The sequence below is a fragment of the Drosophila teissieri genome, chromosome X (genome assembly GCF_016746235.2).
Source record: "Drosophila teissieri strain GT53w chromosome X, Prin_Dtei_1.1, whole genome shotgun sequence".
Classification (NCBI taxonomy): domain Eukaryota; kingdom Metazoa; phylum Arthropoda; class Insecta; order Diptera; family Drosophilidae; genus Drosophila; species Drosophila teissieri.
This window is the reverse complement of record NC_053034.1, coordinates 2,919,299-2,935,805: the sequence shown is the minus strand read 5'-3', so window position 1 is coordinate 2,935,805 and position 16,507 is coordinate 2,919,299. Positions and strand designations below refer to the sequence as shown.

At 46.4% G+C, this 16,507-nt stretch overlaps 6 protein-coding genes across 9 annotated transcripts in view; 3 read left to right on the top strand and 3 right to left on the bottom strand.

Annotated features, from left to right (window-relative positions):
* The first annotated feature begins 73 nt into the window (after window positions 1–73).
* Window positions 74–1,564, top strand: LOC122624741 (general transcriptional corepressor trfA). 2 transcript variants are annotated; one of them, XM_043804427.1, is made up of 2 exons: window positions 74–293; window positions 468–1,564. In XM_043804427.1, exon 2 carries the CDS (start codon window positions 473–475, stop codon window positions 1,208–1,210), a length of 738 nt encoding a protein of 245 aa, XP_043660362.1. In that variant the 5' UTR covers window positions 74–293; window positions 468–472; the 3' UTR covers window positions 1,211–1,564. The 2 variants fall into 2 exon arrangements, with proteins under 2 accessions (XP_043660362.1, XP_043660363.1); XM_043804428.1 differs by lacking the exon at window positions 74–293 and adding an exon at window positions 327–378.
* An 18-nt stretch (window positions 1,565–1,582) lies between these two features.
* LOC122624742 (protein lin-52 homolog) lies at window positions 1,583–2,537 on the bottom strand. Of its 2 annotated transcripts, none has more exons than XM_043804429.1 (4): window positions 2,379–2,537; window positions 2,144–2,323; window positions 1,971–2,075; window positions 1,583–1,908 (listed from the first exon to the last, which is right to left on the bottom strand). In XM_043804429.1, the coding sequence occupies exons 1-4, from the start codon at window positions 2,530–2,532 to the stop codon at window positions 1,754–1,756; spliced, it is 594 nt and encodes a 197-aa protein (XP_043660364.1). In that variant the 5' UTR covers window positions 2,533–2,537; the 3' UTR covers window positions 1,583–1,753. The 2 variants fall into 2 exon arrangements, with proteins under 2 accessions (XP_043660364.1, XP_043660365.1); XM_043804430.1 differs by having other exon boundaries at window positions 2,150–2,323.
* A 641-nt stretch (window positions 2,538–3,178) lies between these two features.
* Window positions 3,179–7,446, top strand: LOC122624740 (N-acylneuraminate-9-phosphatase). Its single transcript, XM_043804426.1, has 3 exons — window positions 3,179–3,754; window positions 5,528–6,013; window positions 6,071–7,446. Exons 1-3 carry the CDS (start codon window positions 3,605–3,607, stop codon window positions 6,485–6,487), a joined length of 1,053 nt encoding a protein of 350 aa, XP_043660361.1. The 5' UTR covers window positions 3,179–3,604; the 3' UTR covers window positions 6,488–7,446.
* A 176-nt stretch (window positions 7,447–7,622) lies between these two features.
* The window catches only part of LOC122624738 (MAP kinase-activated protein kinase 2), an 18,540-nt gene continuing 9,655 nt past the window's right edge, over window positions 7,623–16,507 (bottom strand). The window contains exons 1-4 of one of the 2 annotated variants that reach the window (XM_043804422.1): window positions 11,609–11,746; window positions 9,607–10,187; window positions 8,781–9,196; window positions 7,623–8,436 (exon numbers count right to left, since the gene is read on the bottom strand). In XM_043804422.1, coding sequence (XP_043660357.1) covers window positions 8,305–8,436; window positions 8,781–9,196; window positions 9,607–10,165 — 1,107 coding nt within the window. In that variant the 5' untranslated portion in view covers window positions 10,166–10,187; window positions 11,609–11,746 and the 3' untranslated portion in view covers window positions 7,623–8,304. Of the gene's footprint in view, window positions 8,437–8,780; window positions 9,197–9,606; window positions 10,188–11,608; window positions 11,747–16,507 lie in introns of those variants that run through there. The other variant, XM_043804423.1, reaches the window with a different exon arrangement.
* LOC122624734 (centrosomal protein of 162 kDa) overlaps window positions 12,086–16,507 on the top strand; it is a 25,086-nt gene continuing 20,664 nt past the window's right edge. Inside the window, exon 1 of the mRNA XM_043804418.1 lies at window positions 12,086–13,126. Coding sequence (XP_043660353.1) covers window positions 12,449–13,126 — 678 coding nt within the window. The 5' untranslated portion in view covers window positions 12,086–12,448. The remainder of the gene's footprint in view (window positions 13,127–16,507) is intronic.
* Window positions 13,249–16,507, bottom strand: part of LOC122624736 (carboxypeptidase B) — a 4,845-nt gene continuing 1,586 nt past the window's right edge. Inside the window, exons 2-4 of the mRNA XM_043804421.1 lie at window positions 14,745–15,176; window positions 14,530–14,683; window positions 13,249–14,265 (exon numbers count right to left, since the gene is read on the bottom strand). Coding sequence (XP_043660356.1) covers window positions 13,488–14,265; window positions 14,530–14,683; window positions 14,745–15,147 — 1,335 coding nt within the window. The 5' untranslated portion in view covers window positions 15,148–15,176 and the 3' untranslated portion in view covers window positions 13,249–13,487. The remainder of the gene's footprint in view (window positions 14,266–14,529; window positions 14,684–14,744; window positions 15,177–16,507) is intronic.

Below are 16,507 nucleotides of genomic sequence, written 5' to 3'. Positions count from 1 at the left end.
GCCGAGTCCCTATAATGCACATCCACATGCCCATCGCCTGGCGCAACCGAGTCCGAAAACTGAGACCGAGTGCAACGAGAATGCGGGTCCGAGTGGCTCCGACTTCGGACTTGGGGAGGCACTCGCGTGGCAACAATCGTCCAGGGCACACGGCACACACGCAGAGCTGCCGGAGGAGATAGGCCATAGCTTTTGGGGGCCAGAGTCGTACCCCTGATCCAAGTGCAGGCCCGCAAAAGACCCGCTCATCCATCCGCCTCATTAAATTTCCGCCGCTTTGATTGGGGCACGCAGTAAGTCGATTGCAATTGCCGTAGCCTTTGACTTGCTGCTCGTTTGCTGCTGTTTACTGCTCGCTATTTGCAACAAGTAATAAGGGTGGGTTGGGGTGGCTGGGTGTTCGGCCCACGCAGCGACCTTGGCCTGGTTTAGGCACTTGCCTTAATTGCATTTTGTCGTCATCGCAGCGCACATGGTGGAGGAGATTGGCTGCCAGAGACAGACGGGCATTGTGGTCGCCATGCCCAGCCAGGTAGCATCGAGTACCGGAACTCCAGCCCCATCCGCCGGCGGCATTCACCAGCAGCAGCAGCAACACCACCAGCAGCAGCAGCAGCAACACCACCAGCAGCAGCAACAGCAACACCATCAGCAGCAGCAACACCAGCAGCAACATCAGCAGCAACACCACCAGCAGCAACAGCAGCAGCAGCATCAACAACTCGCCAGCAACATGAGCCTGCTGACCGTCAAAGGTGGTCGTTACCTTTGGACCGATCGGGAGCTATTGATGCACCTCCAGAACTACACTCCACTGATCCTTCTCATCGATTTCGTGGAGAAGACCCGAACCAAGCGCTTTTATGAGAGCTCCGAGCGCTATGAGATACTCATGCTGGTCTTCATCATGCGCAAGGGAGCGCCGTTCTGTGAGAACAAGCGCTTTCCAGCGGAGTACTGGGTTAATTTGTCGGTGGGACCAATTGCCGAGGCTTTTGACCGACTGCAGGCAGCTATCGATATTCCGGATCCCCAGCTGCCGATCCACATGAGCGTCACGGATTTGACCAGCTGGAAGCAAATGTTCGACCTGGCCATGCTGGATATACGGCGTTTTGCGTACTACACCGACCCCTTGCAGCTGGCCGATGCGGGCGTCTTTAACCGAATCACTTTTGAGCAGCGATTCGGAATGCAATGGCAGGAGTAATGGGAATTGATGCAGGTTAGGCAGAATATATTCACGGGAAACAGCATGTAATCACACCATCAGCACCAACACACTTTTTCCCACATTGGGATGGATCGTGGAAAAGGCTACTATATAAATCTGAACGAAAGCATTTAGTTAAGTATAAATAGAAGGCACTAGAGTAACCGATCCATCCAATCCCACATAGACAGAGTTATTTGTTGCGTTAAAGTTCCCTGCATAGCGAAATCTACTGTGCCTTCTCCAAAGCTCCTGATCCTTCTGCATTCCTTGCCAATCCTTCAACTTCATCTCTCCTTCGACTCCTCAAATGTATCTGTAATACAAGCGACGTAGGACCCAAAATGCTTTAATGGAAATAAACGTTAGTTACTGTTCAAACGCCTATTTATCTTTGTAAAATTGCGATACATTCACAACTCGCATAACTCACTATAAAAATAGAACTATGTACACTATGAAACTACGCCTATGTTCCTAATTCGACTTCAAAGAGATCCTTGGCAGTCCCATTTCCAGGGATCACCCAGTCATTCTGCCTCACGGCTGCCGCTTAGGAACGCGATCCCGGTCAAAGATGCCCAGCAGCTTTCCACGAGTCATCTCCTTTGCCTCACGCAGTCCCAGCTGGTAAATTTCATCATGCATTGACTTTATATTCTCGATCAGCTGCTCGGGAGTAAGCTGGGCTAGCTCTGAAAAAAGAAAAGTATGTAATGGATATGCCGTAATATATATACACGATATATATACATACGATTGATCTTGGCCATGTCCTCGATTGTCAGATTGTTGGCGTAGTCTGTGCTGCGCGTGTAGATCGGCGTGTCGCTCATGGTGAGGAACTCGTCCATTCCGGGAACTGGAGCAAACGAAACGAAGAATAGGCGTTAAAAATGGCGCCAATTTCTGGGTGCTCACGTTTTCTACACTTACATCGCTCCGGCCATTGGACAGGCGAGGGGCGCAGCGTTTCCATGGAGATAAGCTCGTCCTCCGGCGTAACCGGCTGCTCCTTGCCATCCGGGTTCTCCTCTTCGGCCGATAACCTACTCCTACTGGCCGCTGAAGCCTTCTCCACTTCCTCGTCCGCTGCTTTCAGAATGGTTTCTATAAGAAAATCTCGTTGTATTGCACCTTTCGGGTTGTTTTAATATTCACTCACCTGTGGAATATAAATCCGTAGTTGTCTCTGCGGTGCTCATCACTGAAAATTCTAAAAAACTCCCAAAACGAATAAAAAAAACACAGAAAGATGCACAAAAAATCCGTGGGCTAATCACTTGCCACCTCGTTAAAAGAAAGCAAAGCGTTGCCATTTTTAACAATGACTATCGAAGACTATCGATTAACCGCCAGGCCAGTGCTATAAAGCACCAGGAAGTATAAAACCACTCATATTTTTGGTAAACAAAGAACTGTTGTTGTTGCTTTTCCTGGTTTTATTTATAGAATTTAAAAATAAATTGCAAAACAATCAGGAAATTAGCGAGCCTTGGATTCATTTCAAATTCACAGTGAAGAGCAGGCGTCGTAGCAAAGCAACGGGACCCTCCCGCGACCTCTATCGTGCTCTCGTTTCCGCTCACGGTCGCTTAACGGCGCATAGAGACAACTCTGCGCGAGGTCGCCTGCTCTCATTCGCTCTCGCGCGCAAACGGCACTTGGCACACTTTGCACAGTGGCGCCAAAAAGTATGTGGCCGCAAAAAGCACATGTGCTGTACTGCTGTTGTGCAAAACAAGAAGAGACGGATGTCTAGCCAGTTATCAAATTCAACATTTTTTAAAGTAGGTTGATTTCAAAATCTGAATCGTTGTTTCTTTTCAATACCCTATTGACGCAATAGCTGGTTAAGCTTTAGATACTAATTGGGGTCGATTGGTCACACTGTTCGCCTGCGCACACTTTTGGTCGCCACTGTGTTACCATGCGCGCTCGCACTTTCTTTCAGTTTTTCAGTCGCTGCTCCGCTCTCACTCGGTCCACAAGCACTCACACGCACACACACATACACCCGCGCTCACCTGTTCCGCCGGCCCGCCACCCCCTCTCTCGACCTTACTGCGACCGCTCCCGTTCCGTTTCGTTATTTTTTTTTCGTTACGATTCAGTTGCCGTTTTAACTTCGCCGCGCGAGAAGCGGAATCTTTTGTTAGTCCGCTCGTGGAAAATCGGGAAAATACTGCAGTGCCGCTGCACTGGTGCAGCTCGTACATTTCGCTTCGTTTGGCGCCAAATTTCGAATCGCATATCCGCTGGCGGATTGAATTGGACCAAAGTTGATCTTGCTTCACGTTTGCATCCCACCCACCTACCATCACCCCTCCCCCTGACAGTGCCCCCACGTACGCACGCCCCCCAACCCCCACCCCCCGCTAGACGACTCCCATGGCAGCTAGCAAACTCCATTGCGGCAAGCAATTGACAGCCACACATTCACATTTCGATGCGACATGTGCGAAAATCAGGGCCTTTTACTTTGACCTGGACAACACGTTGATTCCCACCCGAGCCGGCGATTCCAAGGCGATCAGAAAGGTGAGCTATGTTAACCAAGCCAAACGCAACAGCCTCCCTCTCATTCCCTGTCTCTCTGCCTCCCCACCTGCCCCAATCCGTTGGCGTTTCTTCCGTTTCTTTTCCAGAGGGGTGAAAGTGCGCAGCAGGCGGGCGGAGCAGCTAGAAAATTTTCCACTGCAGCCCGCCCGTTGTTACGTAGTCGAAAAACCCGGACGCTCGGCTGATAGCACGCGCCCGAAATTCGATTGTTTATTTGCGTTCCGTACCGATTTCCTTTCCCCTCCCATCCTTTCACATCCCCCAACCCCAACGCCTCCCCACCCACAAAAAAAAAAAAGAAAAACTCTGAGTGCACTCGACAAGGTCTTAACTTAAATATAACCACGGGTACATGCACTCTAGAAGGCTGTCAGCGCGATAAAACCAACAAAAAAAACCAGCGTTACGTTGGAAATTGGGAATCTTGGGTTTTCGAAATGCCCAAAGGCACTTTACAGGATCTTATCATGGGCGCATTATCATTATACGTGCACTCTAGGCGGTTAACGATTGCAAAAAGGTCGTAAATCGGGGAACTTGGGTTCAACAAAAGTTAAAAGGAGCGTCTGTAAAGGATCACCATGCCACAATTATCAGATAAATGTTTAGACTTATGCGGCCAACTGCTAATTTATCAAAACAATGCTTTCTTTTGAAATATAAACTGCCGACTATAATTGAATGGCACACCGAGGAGCTAAAGGTTAAGTGATGATAATAGGTAGCACTTCACAATAGGTACATACATATATGCACATTCAGAGGTCATTGACATCATTTATTGCAGAGATCCTTTCTGTAGTTGAGTCTATTTGCGTCTGTCTTCAAAGGTTAAACTTTATTTTAGCAATCTTATCGTATTTCCACTTTCCCTTCAAGAGAGCAAGGTATTCTTGAAAATGTGTTCTATGTCACGTACATTTACTTATTTTTTGCATTCCAGATTATATCGTTATCTTTTAAACTGCGCCAATTTAGATAGTTAACTTCATTATCACGTTCACGTTTCAATATGCCATGTTTGGAGACCTTAAATAAGACAGTTCAGTTTCTTTATTCAGTTGCTTTCAATTGTTAGCGGGCGGAGCCACACCCATTTAAATTTCGGAACTCATGTTCATATGTACACACGTATCCAGTTCTTTGGGCAAATCGCAGGGGCTCCAACTTGATTTCTTACTATTGAAATGACTTTCATTATATTTGATCGGATCGTTAAGCCGGAAAATAGATAACCAATGGAAATTTCCAAGCTATCATTGCAACCATAAAGTATAGTATATATACATATATTACTCATGCGACATGTGTACCGGCGGCAATTGCAGTTTGATGATCAATTCCCAGATAGTACGACGATGCTATAACGATTACGGCATTACGTTCGATTAATCAATTGGCTTAGATTCGATCGAATGATTGGGTTTGACAATCTGACGTTTAATTGAGAACTTTATGGACGTAATAGTTTTGATTGCAGATTGTAGACATAGGTTTTAATTGCTTTTATTAATCTTAACTTACCGTTAGCCAAAGTTCTGACTTTGTTTTAACAGTTCTTACAGCGTGAAAGTTCTTAACTTATCACGTCGTTAATTCGTCATAGCGTATTTATAGTTTTATCGCTACTAAGGTTTTTATGACATTATCACATCAACGAAATGTACGGGTTAAGCTTATTTATATATATATTTTTTAAAATTGATGTAACGTAGTCACACAAATTGCCACAATTACCCATTTCGTTCTCAGCTCGCGGATGTTCTAGAGAGTCAGTACCAGTTCAGCAAAGATGACGCCACCCAGGCCACCCAAAACTTTCTAAAGGCCTTCCGCCGTTGTCCGGACAACTCGCAAACGTCGCTGGACTCGTGGCGCACTCACCTGTGGCGCGAATCCCTTCCAGCGCGCCACAAGCACCTGGCGGAGCAGATCTATCCCAAGTGGCTGAAGCTGCGGTATCGCTACCTAGCCGTGCCCGCTGACTATGTCCAGCTGCTGCTGCGAATGCGCCAGGCGGGCTACGCCCTGGCCCTCATCACCAACGGACCGTCGAACGCCCAGTGGGAGAAGGTGGCCGAGCTGAATGTGCGCGGCTACTTCGACTGCGTGCTGGTCTCATCGGATCTGCCATGGGAGAAACCGCATCCGGAGATCTTCTATGCCGCCTGCAACTTTCTCAGTGTCAAGCCGCAGGAGTGCGTCATGATCGGCGACAAACTGGAGACCGACATCAAGGTGGGTTTGGGCTGTTCACAAATGTACTCGCAACCAACTGACCAATCTCTCTTTTAGGGTGGTCACTTGGCCCAGCTGGGTCTCACCTTCTGGACGCCACTGAGCAATAGCAGCTCGGCAGCACAATCGCTGCAGGATGTGGAGTACAAGCCGCACGTCAAGCTGGGCAACCTGCTGGAGATGTACAAGTACTTTCCGCGCCTCAACGCCGTCGCCCTGCCGGAGACGCCGTCGACCTCCAGGAGACGTGGCAGCCACTTGAGTCCCACTGGCCAGGGCTCCGGTAGCGGTAGCAGCTCCAGCGCCAGTTGCGTGCCGGGTGCTGGCCATGGATACCATCACCACCACCAGCACCAGCAGCTGCAGCAGCATCATCATCAGCAGAGGCAGTGGCTCTATCGACGAGGCGTTTCACTGCCCGCCATGGATTGCTCCAATAGCGAGGCGGAGAACAGCTGCGACAGTTTTCTGTAGGCAGAGCAGAGGATCTAGGGGATCTAGGTGATCGAAAGGATCTATTCGGATCGATACGGATCGAGAGATTGTTGAAAAATGTACCTTCAGTTTACAAAACTATAGCAAAAGAGGATTGAGGATCGTAGAACGGGTGTAATATTCACGGATGGACGATGGACGATGGACAGCCAGGAGAATTGGAAACAAATGCAGGAATTTAAAGTTCAACTATTAGCGGGAGGAGCCCGGACGCACGGTGAATCTCGATATCTGCCATTAGACTAAAATTAAGGCTAGCAAACAGCATCGGAGCACACAAACAAACTACAGCAAACAAGTACATGGAACAAACAAAACAAATAGGAAAACAAATGAGGAGGACAGGAAGCAAAGCAACCAAATGTATTTTTCTAAGCGAATTTTCTGTCACATATTTTGTAAATTGATATAACACGCAACTGAAAGTACGTCAAGGTAAACGTAAAACGCGACAAAGACAAAAATAAGAAAAAAGTGAAAACGATACAGTAAAGCAGACAAAAACCACAACACGAACCTCTTTCAGACTCTGCTGAATGATGATGAAAAACATAAACAAACAAAAAAATACAAAATACAAAAGAAACGACACGAATAACCGAATCACCCACAAATCTGTAGTTATGGTGTTATGGCGATGATGGATGTACGTGAATGTTAACTATTGTCTTAGTCGTAGCCTTTAGTCGGGTATTGTAATAGCGGCCTCTCGAAGCTGTGGGCCCACACTGTTGGCAAATTGTTATTTGCAACCACCACCACCACCTCCTCCCCATTTACCCACCCCACCCTATGCCACGCCCCAGACCCGCCCACAAGCCCCAGGTTGTTCAGCACCCACGCGAAAAGCATCGTTGATGATATATGTAGATGGCTCATATGCCGGAGCACTGTTGATCATTGGAAATGGAAAATAAATGACACTGCAAAACCCAAAACTCATAGTTTATTCAATCTGTGCGAATACTATACCTTGTGCCCTCCGAACTGGGATTATAGTGGATCAAGCTGAGAGTTTTGCCCTCCAGCCCACAGGAGATGCAACCACTTGTTGGCATCTCTTTCTAAAGCGTGTAGTTATCCAGTTGGCGTTGAAATGAAATCAATGTTTGGATTTAATCATAGTAAAATAAGCTTGATTTGTTTTTATTTATTTGTGGGGATCTTGTTGTTTATGGACTACAAATACGCTATACGGTAAAATGGTATATCGCTTGCAGAATCAGCAAATAAAAGTTATAACCAACACTGAATCCTTCGCAGATTAATGCTAACGTCAACTGGCTGTATAATTGTTTCTCCACACATATACCATACATACATATACACACGGTTATACATATACATATATAATTATAATCAAAGTCACGTACACGTAAAAAAAATAGTTCGGTTACAAATGACACGTTTTGAAAAAAAGTTTTGTCGAAAAACGAAACACTTTCACGCGATACCGAGGCATTTTGAATATTCGGCTGGCTAGCTAGGCTTGCACTTGGCTTTACTTAAGTTTGTTATTTACGCATTACGCTTTTAGTTTCTTTTACAAAAGAGCACTTTTCAGACTACAAAATACCCTAAGAACCCGTTTTACTGAAAATGGATTATACATAGATAATGGACATAAAATGAATAAGAAAACGTAACGTAATATAACATGGAGTAGTTGTAGTTGTAGTTGTTTTGCAGAGGTTGTTATTATCGTAGTAGTTAATAGCAGGTGCTGCCGTCGTCGTAGTATAGTAGTATTTATCGTTCTTGTAAAGCATTGTACAACATTGTTATCCGCATAAGTGTTAATCCGATGGTTCACCCATTCTATGTGCAATGCGCGTCGAATTGCCCGCATATATCTCCATCTCCTCGATCTTTTTCCTGCGCTTCGTCAGCAGCGGATTGTTCGACTTGTCCAGCGCCTTGATTTGCATCTGAGGAATAAAAAAGGCCAATTAACAATGGATATTTGCAAAGTATCAAACTAATCAAAGCATCCCCGTTAGTTCTTATAATTAGTGACTTTGCAGTTCACGACTGGAACAAAAGAGGGCTAAGAGGCAGTCTACTTGCTAATTGCTTAAGCATACTAAAATTGAAATTTATTTTCCCCATTGTATAAACAAAACACTGCACACACTATATGGTGAAAAGCAAATGCGTAATGTTATATAATAGAATGGAAAAATTTAGACTCGCATTGAGATTTATCCTGTAGACAAAACAATGGCGCGATACATTGGCCTACATTGTCATGTTAGCCATGCGGATGACCCACCTGATCGTAGTCCACGCGCATAGTGGCCAACGAGCGCATCATCTCCTCCTGCACCTCCGGCCAGGTTTCCTCGCTCTCCTTCAGCATGCGACCCGTGCAAAGCGGTGTCTGTGGTACGGCATTGTACTGGGCAATCCATTTGTTGCTAATGACCTCCTGGATGCGCAGACGCTTGCTGGGATCCACGTTCAGCATGCCCTTGATCAGATCCTTTGCCGCCGGACTCACATTCGTCCACTCCGGGTCGGGAAAGTCATACTGGCCGGTGCGAATGCGCTTCTTCATGCCGGGCGAAATGGCCAGGCCATGGTTGCTGTAGAACGGCGGGAATCCGCACATTATGATGTACATCACCACGCCCAGCGACCAGATGTCGCAGCTCTTGTCGTACTTCTCCGGGCCCAGGACCTCAGGAGCTGCAAAATGAACATTATCATTAAAATGGGAACTACGCAGAAGTAACAAATACTTGTTTAGCAGTGGAATGAGAACGAAATCCCCCGATATATTCGCAACCTTACTTTCCGTTTTATTGCAAATTAAGTCGGTCGCACTTTTGCAACGAGATTGAGAACAAGGCTGAATTGATTTATAGAAGTTATAGAGAAAGTTCACTCAATAAATTATGTGAGAGGGGTGCAAGTAAAAAACATCTGGTAAGCCACCTAAAAACTCATTTTACTATCAGCTGTGTGGTGTATAATTAAGTCAATAACTCAAATGGCTGTCATGCAGTTTCCGGCCCCAAAAACGCCATGCCATAGTTTAGAGTAGGTAAACAGCGGATTTTAACAATTATCGAGCAATTCCTTTGAATGGCACTCACCCACGTAATAAGGAGTGTAGCAGGGCGTCTGCAGCGTGGAATTGGTGAATGTCTCCTTGGCGAAGCCAAAGTCCGTCAGTTTTAGGATCGCATTCGGCTGAGAGGTGGTGTACAGCAAGTTCTCCGGCTTGAGATCGCGATGTGCGATGTCGCGACTGTGCAGATAGTCTACCGCCGCGCAGATCTCGTGCATTATCTGGGCTGCCTCCCGTTCCGTGAAGGCGCCATCGGCCTTGTCCTGGATCCTCTGGAAGAGTTCGCCGCCCTCCATGCACTCCATGACCACCAGAAGGCACTTCCTGCCGCTATAGGTGTTCTCGTAGACATCGATGATGTTCACAATGTGCCGGCATCCGCTGAGTCGCCAATGCAGATCCACCTCGCGACGCGCCTTCTCATTGTCCAGCAGCACCTTGAGGGCATAGTTCTGTTTGGTGCGGCGGTTGGTGCACTGCACCACCTTCCCATTGATCCCCAGGCCAAGTACCGTGTCCGAGATCTCGTAGTCGTCCACCAGAGGTTCCCGCTTCGGTTGCCGTTGGTTCTGCAGCGAAAGCATTCTGGAATCGGCTGATCTCTAACTGAAAAGAAAGGGATATACAGTCAGTTAAGTTTGATGATCAGGCGTCTGAATTGTATGCATTTGAATCATTTAAAGCCTTGTTTTAATACTAAATAATACAATTATAATTCCATACTTAACCAACTTCGTACTTGTGCAATTAAACAAAGCCTTAAAGTGATTTAATTAATGCGAGGCGCTTCTTTTCATTTTGATGGCGAATGGCAAGCCAATTTTGGTTAACAATTTATGGGCAACTTATTTGCTTAACGATTTACGCGTTCACTGAGGGTCGGGCCTAAAAAAGTAGCCGCTTGGGGAACAATAAATTTTATTTAATTATTATCTTTCGCAAAACCCATTGTTGTTATAAATGTAAAGTTCAGTTAAGATGGGTGTATATCAATTGGGCCTTTTAATTACTGGCTATATAGTCTGCCGTGGGAATTGTAAGGGGATTCCCGCACTACTTTTCCACTGCTTCTTCAGAAAGTAAATCCCTGGATAACAATAATAAAACTAAATAGGCGGAAGTGCATCGAGAAAAATGTGTTTCTTTTTTATTGAATTAACTGGTTGGATGGAAAAATATAGTAAAGATCTATATGGAGTGTATATTATATCTTCGGCGTGTACGAAACGAGAATAAGAAGTGCGCTATTCAGTTCTCCAGCCTTAAATACAGAATATGGAGATCCGAGAACCTCGAAGAGCTGCGATCTCGACTCGATTCAAATTGCATGCAAATGAACTTACAGAAAGGCAGAAAAAACAAATATCAAAAAAAAAATCTGGGGGCGGAGGAAGTTGGGTGGGGTGGCTAGTTAAGCCCACAGTCGCTGCATATTTTCGTGTTTTCTTTTTCTTTCTGTTTTTCCGGGGAAAAAACGTTATACAATGTTCTTTTTTTTATAACGGGGAAAACAGGAAAACGATGGTAATTGCATATGTTGGACGCGTTATCGGTAATCGCTAATATCGATACACGGCTGTGGGCTGAGTGCATTTGTGTGCGTGCCGCACTGCTGATGAAATAATTGGTACATTCGGTTTTTGTTTATTTCGAGCACATTACGCATTGGCGGAGAATAAAACTACTGTTTTTTTTTGCTTCCCGTAAAATTGGTTAATTAACGCGTTGGTTAATTTTACTGTACACACACCGAGACGCCCGCGCACGCACACAGACACACACTATCGAACGTCCATACAAATGCAAACAATGCGTCATGTTTTCCCACTGTTTAACTAGTATTTCCTAGACTTCTGGTTTTCACTGTACACGCCAGTACGTTTTTTATCTTGTTATCGCTTTTCGATCGTTTTCAGGTGGCCCAGATTTTTCCTGGCCACGCGAAGCGATTTTATCTTATCCGCTTTTCTTTCACGCCCGGATATATATCCCGCATTATCACCTGCTGTTCAGCTGATCGTATTTACCTTTCGGATATTTATTTTAGCGTGCTATGTAACGGAACGAAAAAAAAAAGAACAACTACACAACCAGGGAATTATTTGTAAATGCTTCGCGGTGTGACCAGGCGGCACTGAATGAAAAATACTATACTATAATTCCACTGCAATGCACAAAACTTAGTATGCCAGTCAACCGATTGGCGTTTAATAGCCTGGTTCGATATTTAAAAATCGATTAAATTGATGAATAACGGTAGGTTTTTGTATTCGATCTTACTCAAAAAGAGTTTTCTAATTGGAACATTGGAACTTTTCAGTAACTGGAAGACTGAGAACATTGTATTTTGTTTACAAAGTGACTTTTGCAGAACAGTTCTGCCAGAAAGACGCAACTTATTGTAACGTAAAACAGAAGATATGTAAACGTATTTTATTACTCCCACGACTATCGAATATTTTTCACGAGCTATCAAGCCAGGCGCCTATCGCCGTTCTCCCATCTCTACTACCCACTGTCTACAAAGTGGTGTGGGGTGTGGGTACTGCAAAAAGTGGTTTAAATGTTGTTGCCACGGCCAAACTGACGATGCGCCGCGTCCGCTGAGCCTCGTGTCCGCACCCGTGAGATCCGTGATCCCCAGGTCCGAGCTCTGGGCACCCGGAAAACACACAACGAGCACAGATTCCGACTGTTTTCGGTTCCGTTTTCAGTTGGTTTGCATTGTCAGACCAGGCAAACAAACAAACAAACACATAGAAGCATCGGGCTTATACTATACCAACGCGAAAATAGGATAAACGGAAGGCGGAGAAGTAGATAGACATCCTCTCGTTCCATCTGATTGCGGATCAGTTCAGCGCGCCATGTCGCAGGTGCTCAGCCCCCACAAACAGGGCGTGGCGGAGGCGGACGGGCTGGACTACACCAACAGCAGCTCGATCATCGAGTTCCTGGCCAAGGAGCAGGACTGCGGCGGAATACTGACCGATCCGGACCCGGAGTCCATATTCCAGGAGGTTAGCCGCCTGTCCGACAGCACTGACATGCGATCCGTGGATGAACTGCTGCAGGAAGCGGAGCGTCTGATCCAACAGCAGTTGCGTCTCGGCGGTATGGCCCCGGAAATGGATGGTTCCGTGCCTCTTGTTCCGCCCAAATCCCTCGGCGGAGAAGCTGCCACCGGTGGTGATGGCTCCTCCTCATCCCCGCAATCCTCGCCGCACAGCAGCATACGGCTGAATACACGCTATACCCATCGCATCGAGCATTTGCCCGCTCCCTTGCCGCCAAAAACCGTCGCAGTCAATGGCAAAAACAGGCCCAGATCCGGTTCCAAATCATCGGCCTCGCCCACATCCGTGCAGACGCCGCTTGAGAGCAGCAATGGTTGTGGGTTTGCCGCCTTCGTGGATAACCTGCCATCGGAGTCGGTCATTTCCGAGGAGTCCACGCCCAAGGACATGGACATGGAGAACCACACGGCGGCCTTGGCGCAACTGCAACTCCAGCTCCAGGATAATACCGATGACGACGAGGATACGGTGAGTTCCAAACTTAGCTTTTGCAGGTTTATTTCCCAACCATTCTAATTGGTTTGCTTTTGGTCAAGTGCTCTTGAGAATGATGATTCTCATATTTCGCTCAAATAAATTCTCAATCGTTGTGTAGTAATAAATAGCGTAGATTCGTTTATTGTCCGCCGTACAGGATTCAAAGGATACAGCAGCCCACCCAAAACACACACACTCGCACTCAGTCACCAAATCAGGCATTCAAACCAACATAAATAATCCTTCACGCACACATAGAGATTACACATTACACTAGGTGGTGGGGGGTGTAAAAAAAAGCGATAGAGTTTACCAATTACACCGAGATTCGGCGGCGAAGATTGGGCGGCTTTCAGGCAGCCGAACTGGGGCCAATAGCCTGCGCCACCGTCTCCACCACTGTCCAGCCCTCGAGAGCTGTGTCCTTGATGAAGCGCGGCGGCAGGACAAATCCGTAGGCTCCACGGTCCCTCAGCTCGATGGTGTACACATATTTGACACCCAGAGCGGCACGGCTCCAGTCATCGGATCCACCGCCTGCGATACCCAACACTTCATGGGTTACTGCTGCCCTGTACGCTGTGCCCGTCTTCTGGAGGATTCGCTCCGCTGCCAAACTGCTTACACGCTGCAGAACACTGGCATCCTTGACCTTGACGGCCTTGTAGGCCCACGGGTAAACAATCATTTGTCCGTAGCTGTGGAAGGTCAAATACGATTCCAGATTGTACTTCCTCTTGGCCAAAAACTCGACCACCGCACGCGTTTCCCGCTCCGAAGCTGGCGAGGATCCGCGGTACGTGTCACTGCAGGGATTCGTCGACGAACCATAGCCATTCCAGCCGATGTCGAAGTTCCGATTGAGATCCACACCGCTGCACTGGGCGCGACGCGACGGTGAGCGATTCTTGCGCCACAGACGATTCGTGGTCCGACTGTATTCATAGCCATCGGGATTCATCACCGGCATTATGTACCAGGTGAGGCCGCGAATGTACGCCGGCTGGTTCTCCCAGTCGGACATCAGTTGGTACAGGATGAAGGTCACCGTCGCGGGGCTGATCCATTCGCGGGCGTGGATGCCGCCGTCGATCCACACCTTCTTGTTCTCGCGGGGATTCTCCGAGATTCTGCGGCGATATATCAAGATTTGCGTTGGATTATTTGGAAGGAGATGAAGCTACGCTAGACAATGGAAAATGCCGCGGTGCCTAAAAGTAGGCAACCTATTTCGGTAACCGCTATGAAGTATATGCAATGATTGCATACTTCTGGGCCTTTCGACACCGCAGCTTATGGCACCATTTAGCTTCTTTGCCTCAGGAAAGCAAAAACTGAATGTTTTAGGGAACCTAAGCTGAACTATAATCATATAAGCTCATACTGGCACCCACCTGAGCACTTTCAGATCGCGACCCTCGGCCGTTTGGCCAATGGTGTATAGTCGCACGATGTTGGGGAACTTGCTGCGGATCTCCCGCATGAAGCTATAGATGGTCTCCAGATCGTGGTAGTCCTTCCAGTGCATGCTGCTCCTGGCGGCCTTCTCTGTGGGTTGAAAACCGTCAACAACACATTCGATAAGATGCTTTTGTAGCACTCCACTTACTTGTTCTGCTCCCGTGAGCGAACGAACTTGACTGAATGCCTTCGAGCAGCTCCTCATCGATCATGGATTGAATGTTGTGGGACAGAATCTGGGGATCCAGTCGATGCGCGGATAGAAAGCTGCGAGCGGCCTTCAGTTGATCCCTGGCAATGGAGATGTCCAGGAACTTGGAGTTCTCCTTCCAGATATTGCCGCCGAACTTCTGTTCCAGCATTTGGCCCACGGGCACACGGTGTTGCATCGCCTCCGAGATGTTGTAGATCCTCCAGAGCTGCGCCTCATCGTACCTTTGGGGTATCTCGTTGGCATCCAGCTGGGTGAGATTGGAGGGCAGCTCGTTGGCCAAGCTGGCTGCTACAGCTGCCACAAGGAGCAGCATCAGCAGTTGAGTTTTTTGCGTCATTTTCGCTTTGTTGCTATCAGCTGGTTGACCTGGAAAAGTGATTCGGTCGGTGGTAATCAGTAAACAGCGAAAAGCAATCAGCACAATGTTATCACGCATAAAAGCGTAAAAAGCAGTTTCATTAATTAACTTTTGATCAGTGCTAAAGGAGAAACTGGCCTTGGAGAGCAACCCACAGTTATTGGTCAAATATTAGTTAGCATCTAAAGTGGCTTAATAGGATGAATACATGAATGTGTGTCACGATTTTCATTTTGTTATTTATGGCATCTATTAAGCCGCTAGTTGCTACCAACAAATGGTAATGTCCATTGCCGCCAGTGGATTGCTAAACTCTAAAGGTTAAAATAGTACACGCTTGTTTGGTTTGCAATAAAATCACGCTATTTATGACCAAAGTGCTTGCCTTTTTCGCGTCACCCGTAGTTGGGGAATAAACAAACCAGTGCCAGTGTTAACTTAGTTTCACTATTATGAATAGAATTTCAATCTAACCTTGTCGCACATCGATGCGATGGGCGAATGAAGTGAAAATAATCGTATGTACCTTCAACCAAATCGTTCATGTACCGAGAACTAATTGAAAAACGAAACTATGTGCACACTGGGTGCAAACTCCAACTGGTATCGGTGAAAATAATTGTTACAGCAAAAGTTCCTCTAATTAAAGAATGGAACAAAAAATGTTTCCGTTTCATTGTTGTTAGTGGTTTTGGGTTATCTAGATGTGTGAACTACACGTAACCCTGTTTTTTATGTGTGTGCGCTTGTCATTGCCAATAAAGTAATTAAAATTAGTAGATAGCGTTAATGGTTTTGCAATCTTTTACATGGCAACACACGTGAGTTTCAGGATCCTATTCTTCCACACAGAAATGAATCTGAATCTAAAGGCAGAATGGTAGAAATAATAGTTTATTTTTACGAGATACTTATCAAGGCAACCCAAGTGTTTGAAAACATTTGTATTGCTGTACGTGCATTTGATTTTTAGTACACAACTCAATCACTCAACCAATTTGCATTGTTTTACTGATTCTGTTGGCATCGATCGATTGATCGTTTTGATCGTTTGGATCGTTTGAATCGTTTGAATCATTTGAATCGATTGAAACGTTCGATCTGTGAATTCCCTGAGTTCTGAGAAGTTCCGGGGTTTATTGCCTTATAGACTCAATCAGAGTTTCGTGTTTATGTGTGGGCTACGTTCCCACTGTTTTGTATGCACAATGATCGATGAAGTGGATGGATGTTTCAACTGCGTCTTAGTCACTGGACCTAAGAACTAGATTATGGGCATGGGCCTAGAAACTTTTCCTGGTCGTCTTACCGATTTCGAAACGCCGTGTTTAACGCTTCT